We start from the raw sequence: 10,270 nt of genomic DNA on the forward strand, positions 1-10,270 counted from the left end.
TATACACTACCATTAAAATGTATATATCATGATACAAAACTATATACTATCATTATGTATTATGTATAATAAGATTGAAACTAAATATCATAAAAAATGATATACCATACCACAACAAATATATACACTAGTTGAAAAATAATATACCAACAACCCGCAAAAAAATTTAAAAAATCAATATAACTTTAAAATAAAAACTAATATACATATATCACTATATTAAAGTCATACGCTCCTAAATAAATAAATAAATTATAGAAAAAAAAATAATTTAAGTAATTAACAAGGTAAAAAAGTCATTTATCTATAATTTAAAAAAATAAGGACATTAATTTCTTGATTTATTATTTTAGGTGATTTATTATAATTTCTCTAACTTTGATTAACAACAAGGGCCCAAAACAACAGGATGGTCTTAAGAGACTCAAAAAAATGGGCCAGTTTATGGTCCACGCAATATAAATTAATTTCAACAAATACAATTTTTTTTTAAGAAATTAAACACAAAATAAAGTTTTGTGGCAAAGTTAACCAGCCAATTCGTGACCATACAATATATATTCAGCATCATTAAATACTCTAATTTTATCCAAAACCGCATCAAAAAAATATTGGAACACACATAAATACGTACGTAGCTTTCTCTATAATCAATAAATTGTAGAGTTAATCTATCATGCATAAATAGATCCTATAATTATTTAAAAAAAAAACACTTAATTTTCAGTCAAAAGTGGTACTTCCAAATCAAGTTTACAACTTTGTCTTTGATCACCATATTGTTTAGTCTCATCTAGGTCCTTTGCTTTGCCCCATAGCACAACATATAAGCCAAGAATCACAGCAAAAGCACCCACCAAGCTGAGTAAACACAAACACAATGGAAATGAATCTATTATGGTCTTATAATATTAAGAAAACGGCAGAGAAAATCAACAAATAATAATAACAGGGTCTATATGTGGTAGTTGGTTCTGTTACTTAAGTCTTTTTTTTTTAAGTCCTCTATCAGTTAAGTTATTTGGCCTATTCTTCCTTGAGCTAAGTCAGTTATAAATAGATTCATCTTAGAGGCTTGCGGGTTAAGTTTTACTCTTAAGTTCTCTAAGAGAATTTTCTCTTTTGTATCTGAGTTCTCCAATTTAGAACTAGATCATTGTATTGTACGGAGAGAATCTCCATTGTTGTAATCAATCTTTCGAATCAATAAAGACTACTAGCCTTCTTGGTTGTTTCCCCGTTGAGTAGACTAGAGTACTAACAACTCTAGATCGAACCACGTAGCCTCTCTTGTTTATACTTTTATGTACATTGTTTTATGTTTCATTTTTGTTCAGTGATCTACTTAATTGTTGTTCTTGTTTGTTGTGGTTAATAACCACAAGTGGTACCAGAGCCAGGTTCAGCATTGAAGTTTAAGAACAACCAAATTGTTGATCAAGATTCATCCAAGAATAACTACAACAAAGTTTGAAGTTGACAAGTTCACAGGGGAGAATGACTTCAGCTTATGGAGGATTAAGATGAAGACACTACTGGTTCATCAGGGATTATCTGAAGCAATTGATGCAGAAGCATTCAAGGATTCAAATGAAGATAAGAAGAAAATTCAAGAATTAAACACCAAAGCTCACAATGCAATACTCTTGAGTCTTGGTGATGAAGTTTTACGAGAAGTCTCTCATGAAGAAACTGCAAGTGGACTTTGGAATAAACTAGCAGCCATCTATTTGAAGAAATCTTTAGCCAACAAATTGTATCTGAAGAAAAGGTTGTACACCTTGAGAATGGAAGAGAACAAAAAACTCAGAAAGCACCTAAATGAGTAATATTGGTGTCAAGATTGATGAAGAGGATCAAGGCATTGTGTTACTGAGCTCCCAGCCCAAACCCTGTGAGCATTTTGTTGACACGATGCTCTATGGAAAAGAAACTCTTACTATGTCTGAAGTCAAGGATGCTTTAAATTCCAATGAAACTCAAAAGAAATCTGATGACAGAACAGATTCTAGTGGAGAAGGCCTTATTGCTCGAGGAAGATCAGACAAGAGAGACTTCAGGGGATACAAAAAGTAACAACAACAACAACAACAGTAATCATCATGGGAATTGTCAGAATAATGGTAGTAACAACAGTCATGGTGGACATCGATCTAACTCAAGACTCGGACATGGAAAGAAGTGAAATTAGTGTAAAAAGGAAAGTAATTACAAGGATGAATGCTATGCAATAAAGAACAAGAATAACATGGACAAGAGAAGAGATAGGAATGATAAAAGAGATAGAGGTGAAGCAAGTATTGCATCCGGTGGGTATGACTCAGCTGATGTACTCATTGTCTCAAATTGCAGAATCTGGGTAGGAATGGGTTTTGGACTGAGGCTGCACATTTCACATGTGTCCAAATAAAAGCTTGTTCAATAGTCTTGAAGAAAAGTTTGATGGAACAATATTGCTTGGTGATAATAAAGTTTGTTCAGTCAAAGGTATAGGTTCGATTATCATCAAAATGCATGAAAATATTCAGAGAATAATTACTAATGTCAGATATGTTCCTGAGTTGAAGAGAAACTTATTCTCAATTGGTGCTTTAACTAATAAAGGGTGCACGGTTAAGATTGATGATACCACTCTCAAAGTTGTCAAAGCCTCCTTAGTTGTCATGAAAGGTGAGTACAAAAATGGTTTTTACTATCTTATTAGTGAAACTGTAACAGGTATTGCATCCATTGTAACTAGTGTTGACAAAGCTTCTGATCTCACTAGGCAATGACATCTCAGATTTGGCCATGTTAGTGAAAAGGGTCTCTCAGAACTCGGAAAAGAAGATCTATTGAAAGTAAAACTATTAGGACAACTTGGATTTTGTGAAAAATGTGCCTGTGGTAAGAGCTGCAAAGTAAAATTCAACACAAGTACTCATACAACCAGTGAACCTCTAGCTTATATACACTTTAATCTCTGGGGTGGATCTAGAGTTAGACTCTTGGTAGAGCTAGCTACTTTATGAGCATTATAGACGAGAACTCCAAAAAGGTTTGGATTTTCTTACACAAAAGCAAAGATCAAGCATTCAACACCTTTGTAGATTGGAAAAGATTAGTTGATAATCAAACTGGTAAAAAAGTCAGAAAGTTGAGAACAGACAATGGCTTGGAGTATTGTTCTAAGGAGTTTGATAATTTTTTTGTAACAGAAAGTATTGAAAGGCATCACACCGTAGCCAGGACTCCCTAACAAAACTCTCTTGCAAAAAGAATGAATAGACCACTCTTATAAAGAGTAAGATGAATGCTGAATGGTGCTAGATTGGAGATACATTTTTGGGGAGAGGCTATCAAGACAACATGCTATTTAATAAATAGATGTCCATGATGAAAAATCAAATTTCTAACACAACTACTACAAAAATGGTCATTTGTGTCAGTTTCCAACTGCCATAATTGATTTTTTGCATCAGTTTTAAAAGTGACGCAGAATCCCATGATGCAAACCTACTTGGTATTTGTGTCGGTGCCTAACTGTCACAAACGTGACATTTAGGCACTGACAAAAATTATGTATTAAAAAAAATTTGAAATACCACCAGCAAACAAAGTTGTCGAGCCCAACCCGCCGACGACTCCAGCCCCTGCGCGTACCCAACAACATTGATGCCAGCCTTCGCACGCACCCAGCCACAACGACCCCAGCCTTAGCGCGCCCAACCCTAGAGACCCCAGCACTCGCACGCACCTAGCCACGGCGACCCCAGCCCCCGCGCACACCCATCCACGTGACCCCAACGTCACCACCTCGACCCTTGCCCCTCGCGACCCCAGCTACCACCCCCATGTCACAACCCGAGCCCAGCCCCCCAATGACCCTTACGAGCCCAGCCGTCTGCAACCCCTGCGAACTTCGCGAGCCTAACCACCCATGACCCTCGGACCCCTGCGACCCACGTGAGCCCAACCACTGTAGACCCCACCACCGACTACCTTCCTAAGCACGTAGAGAGAAAGGGTTAGATTGAGAGATTGAGAGGGGTGTGAGAATGGAGAGAGCCGACTAGGGTTCAAAGAAATAGAGATAGATTGTGGCTAGGGTTCAAAGAGAGAGAGATGGAAAATATTTGTGTGAAGGCAGGACAAACTTCAACCCATAGCTTTGAGATGTATGTTCCTCGGATATCCTGATGGCATCAAAGGATACAAATTGTGGTGTTTAGAACCTAGATACAAGAAATGCATTGTTATTAGGGATGTGACTTTTAATGAGAAAGAAATTCCAATGTACCAAACTCAAAATCAGAAATTAAAGGTAAAGGTATTCAACTTGAGATGGAGAAGCATCAAAATGACAACAGCTCAACAGATGAACAAAGTTTAGAAACAGAAACTTCACAAAGTGAGCTTGACAACTATTAATTGGCTAGAGATCATGATAGAAGAGAAATTTATCCTCCTAACAGTTAGGCTATGCTGACATTGCAGATTATGCAGGTTGTTTGGACACTCGAAGGTCAATCATTGGTTATATTTTTACAGCTCAAGGTGAATGTATAAGCTAGGAAGCCACCTTACAAAAAGTTGTTGCTTTATCCTCAACTAAAGCAGAATAGATGGCTGCTACATTAGCCATTAAGGAAGCAATCTGGATAAAGGGGTTAACAAAAGAACTTGGATTTAACTCTAAAAATATCATTCTCTAATTTGATAATCAGAGTGCTCTCCATTTGATGAAGAACCCCATGTTTCATGAACGGTCGAAAAATATTGACATCAAGTTACACTTTATTCGAGATGTCATTGCTAGCATGAAGATTCAAGTGAAGAAAATCAATACCAATGAAAATCCTGCAGACATGTTCACTAAGTGTGTGACTGTAAGCAAGTTTGGGCAACAACTTTTGGACTATGTAGGTTGTTTGGAAACTCGAAGCAACAAATTTTTGTAGGGTGGCCTCCTAGCTTATACATTCACCTTGAGCTGTAAAAATATAACCAGTGATTGACTTTCGAGTGTCCAAACAACCTGCATAATTTGAGTCAACATAACCACCCATTTCTTCTCTGTTTATAGATCTTGAATCATAGACTAATTAACCAACATCCAATGTGTCTTTAACATATCTTAGAATCCAGTTAAGTGATTCCCAATGTTGTTCTCCAGGATTAGGATTAAACCTGCTAACAATGCTCATTGCATGAGCTAAATCAGGTCATGTGCATACCATTGCATACATTAGGCTTCTAACCCCACTAGCATAGGGTATATTATCTATATGAGCTCTTTTTGTTTTAGTTTTGGGAGATTGATCCTTAGTTAACTTGAAATGAGGTGCCAAAGGAGTGCTGACTTTGCTTGACTCATATTAAATTTTTCTATAACCTTTTTCAGATATTGTTTCTGAGATAGAGTGATTCTTCCTGGCTTTTTTCTTTGAATTTCAATACCAAGGATCTTTTTAGCTTCACCTAGACCTTCATTTTGAACTCATTGTTCAGCTGCCTTTTCAACACACTTATGTCTGCTTTGTCCTTTCTAACAAGAAGTATATCATCCACATAAAGTAACAACCTGCGTAATGTAGATTTATGTTGATTATGCCCTTATTAGGGGCTCAGTGGGAACAACCTAATTGGACTATATTAAGAAACTTAAGTATTCAGAACCAAAGGAGGATTTGTGGTAGTTGGTTTTGTTACTTAAGTCATTTCAATTCATCTCCAATTTTTTAAGTCTTCCGTCAGTTAAGTTAGTTGACCTATTAATTCTTTCTTGAGGTAAGTCAATTATAAATAGATTCATTTAAAAGGGCTTACGGGTCAGGTCTTAGTCTTAAGTTCTCTAAGTGAATTTTCTCTTTTGTATTTGAGTTCACCAATTTGGAACTAGATCATTGTATTGTAAGAACTGAATCTCCATTCTTATAATCAAGCTTTCTGATCAATAAAGACTACTAGCCTTCTTGGTTGTTTCCTCGTGGAGTAGACTAGAGTACTAACAACTCTAGATCGAACCACATAAGTTCTCTTATTTCTACTTTTTTGTAGATTGTTTTATGTTTCATTCTTGTTCAGTGATCTACTTAATTGGTGTTCTTGTTTGTTGAGGTTAATCACCACACTATATCACTTTACGTTCCTATATTTTAGCTTAATTTCACAATGGATAATTTGTTTTAAAAAAACACACGTTTAGACTCTGTGTTTTATAAAATTATTATAAATGGTCTTCTGAACTGAATTCTGTGAAAATATTTTCAAATATATACCCAAAAAGATCAATGCTCGTAAGCCTAAAGATAAATATTTTGGCTTAATTCATATCTAAGAGACTATTTTTAACTATTTGACAAAATATGAGATTTAAAATTATAATTCTATTTAAAAAACATAGAGTTTATTATGAAATAAAATTAAAATAAAGAGATCTAAATAAACTCTAGAAATATTTTGTCCTTATATGTCTCCTCATACTTTTTTGGACCATGCGTTTTTTCTGATTACTTATTTAGATCCTGTATTTTGAAAAATTCTTTTTTGGACTCTATATTTTGTAAAATATTTCAAATAGACTACTAAACTCAATTTTGATGAATAAAAAATTTAATATAACAAAGTTTTTAAGCTGAATGATTTTATTTTTGTTCTAAATTGTTAGTTTGGTGAATTATTTGTGATTTCAGTTGATAAAAATTTGACTAAAATCGGGTTTATGGTTCTATGTGAATCATTTTACAAAACATAGGATCCAAAAAGTAATTTGTCAAAATACAGAATCCAAACAGGTAATGAGACAAATTACAAGATCAAAAAATTTATAAACCCTTGAAATAAATATGTACGACAATAAAGATTGACATGTAATTTGGAGAAAGATGTCGTATGTTACCTTCCAATGTATAAGCTTTGGCCCATAAACAAAATGGCTATAATAGTTGCAACGACAGTGCTTAGTGGTGTGAACATCACGGCAAAGACAGGACCAGTTTGAGATATGCACCACACTTGAATGAAAAACGACACTGCCTCACCAATTGCCTGTCACTCTAAATAGTTAGTCAACTTCAACCATGTAACTTTGTGTATTATATTTTAATAATGTTGAATTAATTATACGGAAATTTGCGGCATAAATACCTATTTTGTTCATTTTGTTGCTAATAAGTACCAAATTTTTAAAAATTGTGGCATAAATACCCATTTTGTTCATTTTGTTGCTAATAAGTACCCAATTTTTAAAAATTGCGGTATAAATACCCATTTTGTTCATTTTGTTGCTAATAAGTACCCAATTTTTAAAAATTGCTGCATTAATACTCAAAGTTCCACTTTTTAGACTCTGTCGTTGGTACCTACTTAACAGAGTTACTATTAAGGATACGTGTACTGTCCTGATAATTCTTCTTTTTTTTCACCTAATTAATTAAGAAAATACATAAAACTAATTAAAATAAAAATTAGTACTCTAAAGTCATACAGACAGATGAAATCTGATAGTAAGTACTCTAAAGTTTCCTCTTGGACTTTTTATCGGGCTAAAAATAAAGCTAGACACATTATTGATGGTACTTATTGTATTTTCTTAATTAATTAGGTGAAAAAAAAGAAGAATTATCAGGACAGTACACGTGTCCTTAATAGTAACTCTGTTAAGTGGGTACCAACGGCAGAGTCTAAAAAGTGGAATTTTGAGTATTAATGCAACAATTTTTAAAAATTGGGTACTTATTAGCAACAAAATGAACAAAATGGGTATTTATGCCGCAATTTTTAAAAATTGGGTACTTATTAGCAACAAAATGAGTATTTATGCCGCAAATTTCCCTTAATTATATATAAAACTCTACATAAAAGTGAGAGATTATGTATATGAAAAATATTAACTATCAATCCATGGAGCTGATAGAAATATTATTCAGTGACAAGTAATAGTGGCAATCAAAATTAATAATATCAAATAATAATAATGATTATAATAATATGAAATTAATTTAAATTTCCTTTATTTAAAATAACATCATTATATATAATTTATGATTGCAAAGATCGATGTTAAATTCAATTTGGATTCAGATTCGAATTCCAATATTGCTATAATAAATGACTTTTATTATATAAATAAATATTGGGTATCTTGCTAAAATGACTTATTTTTTTAAAATAATTTTGTACTATAGTATAGTTTTAATAATTTTTCGCGAAATGATCCCTCAGAATTTATACAGCTAGTCGAAAATTTAGACAGGTGGTCGAAAAATTTAGCCGATCGAAAAATTTAGACAACTGATCAAATTTTAGACAGATGCCATTTTAGAAAAAATTATCAAAAGTAAGCCAGAGTACAAAATCATTAAAAAAAAAGAAGCTATTTTCATCAATTTCTCATAAATATTTTGTAAACTTTTCATTTAAAAATAAATATAAATATATATTTACAAAAACATCCATTTGCACATTAATAAACACACACATATTAATATTAGTACTTACAGCAAATAAGCAACTTTCAAAATGAAGAACTGAATGAAGAAGCCATGCTTGTGGGTTACGATCTATGAAACATGTCAATATTGATGATTGTATACTTGACAAGAAAAACATCCAAAACGTTGTGTATAAATGGTCTGGACAGGCCTCTGAAATTGGAACCTGTTTTTAGAAAATATGTTCAATTATAAGTTTCATTTTTCTTTACTACAAAAATTTTAAAAAAAAAACTAAGAAAACAAGAATAGGGTTTTCTAATAAATACATTAAAAATATATATACCTGCATAACAATCCAAAATGAATTGCAACAGCAATTAATGAAGAGAAATAGACAACCCAGTGGCAAATTTTCACCTCCTAATAATCCTTTGCCAAGAAAGAAGATCGACTTTGTGTAGTGTGTTACTTCAAGTTTTGTGTGTGCAAATAATTCTGGCCCTTTGATTAGTGCCATGCAAATCCCTCCACCGATGCACACAATTGTCCCAATTATCTTGCCAATGCTTCTCAAGCTTTTTGGATCAATTTTCTCCAATCTATATATTATTAAAAAAATAACGAAAAATTAGTGACATTTATTAAATCTAAAATGATGTTAAAAAAATTGAGCTGATACTTAATTTTATTTACGTACCCAACTAGTGTTGCCATAATAAAAGTGATCGCTGGTATAAGATTAAGCATTGCAGTTGCTATTGTTGAAGAAGATAAGTTTAAGCCCTCGAAATAGGTGTTATTATTAGCTGTTACTCTGCAAATATATATGAAGAAGAAAAATTAATATGTGACATTTTATGTGACATTTTACTAAGTAAATTATATAAAATAATTAATGTTACCCAATTAAAGAGGTCAGAAGTATCATATTAAAGCTCCTAAATCCCAAGGGTGTTTTATGTGGATCTCTCCTGTCATGCAAACAAAACCATCCATATATATGAGACAGATCTGGATATGGTTATAATTATGTATATATATATATATAAAGATTTATACCATCGAGAGAAAAAAGCAATAGGAGCCATGATAAGAGTGGCAAAAACTTGGCGGTAGAGAACGAAGACCCTAGGGCTCATTCCTTGAGACAAAGCAACCTTACTGAAAAGAGTAACAGATGCAGTGATGCATTGTAAAGCCACCATAGCTATTACTGTCTTGTAACTACTCATCCCACCAATACTCGGATTGGATCGATCGATACCTACGAGAAAACTTTTTAAGGAAAAAAAAAACAGAGAGAAAACTTCAAGAGTAATACAGGACTGAGTATCTGGCTGATCTATATATCTATATTTATATATATATATATACTTATAATTAAAGCAAAGTTTCAATAACATATTTACATAATCAGATTTCATTTCAGAGGCCAATTATAACACTGACATATCATTTTGAATTAATGCTTGGCAGTACCACCAACATATGCACATGCATGGTGCAGCTTGAACTTATTTTATCTCTATATAATTTATTACTACTATACCCGCATGTCGGGAATTAATGAAGAATTCAACAATTGATTATAATAGTATGAGACATGGTATTAAATTTTACTATATTATTTTTTTTTAGTGTTAGACACCAATAATATCAGTTAGTAATTAGTAATTATTAGATAACTATTGTACATTATTATATATAATAATAATATAATTATTATATTACACACACTAATGATGGTTTTTCTCTTCTTATACAAAAATAATCATGCACGTATTTATAGAGTTGGGGCTAGGAGGAGATTGCCTAAGCTCGTCAAAGTTATCTAACTTGACTAAGGCTCTTGC

General features: G+C 32.8%; 1 protein-coding gene across 1 annotated transcript; it reads right to left on the bottom strand.

Annotated features, from left to right (window-relative positions):
• Positions 1-474: 474 nt before the first annotated feature.
• LOC133784407 (WAT1-related protein At4g30420-like) lies at positions 475-9,747 on the bottom strand. The gene is made up of 7 exons (XM_062223764.1): positions 9,477-9,747; positions 9,320-9,388; positions 9,115-9,231; positions 8,761-9,016; positions 8,482-8,640; positions 6,881-7,029; positions 475-861 (listed from the first exon to the last, which is right to left on the bottom strand). Exons 1-7 carry the CDS (start codon positions 9,647-9,649, stop codon positions 717-719), a joined length of 1,068 nt encoding a protein of 355 aa, XP_062079748.1. The 5' UTR covers positions 9,650-9,747; the 3' UTR covers positions 475-716.
• Positions 9,748-10,270: the final 523 nt, after the last annotated feature.

This window comes from Humulus lupulus, chromosome 6 (assembly GCF_963169125.1).
Source record: "Humulus lupulus chromosome 6, drHumLupu1.1, whole genome shotgun sequence".
Lineage (NCBI taxonomy): Eukaryota > Viridiplantae > Streptophyta > Magnoliopsida > Rosales > Cannabaceae > Humulus > Humulus lupulus.

What these genes read in the sequence shown, in the direction of transcription:
- LOC133784407 (XM_062223764.1), bottom strand. Translation starts at nt 9,649, where the DNA reads ATGAGTAGTTACAAGACAGTAATAGCTATGGTGGCTTTACAATGCATC. An exon ending in CATTTTGGATTGTTATGCAG is followed by an intron (nt 8,641 to 8,760) that starts GTATATATATTT and finishes TTCTAAAAACAG; the next exon opens with GTTCCAATTTCAGAGGCCTG. An exon ending in TTGAAAGTTGCTTATTTGCT is followed by an intron (nt 7,030 to 8,481) that starts GTAAGTACTAAT and finishes TTAGAGTGACAG; the next exon opens with GCAATTGGTGAGGCAGTGTC.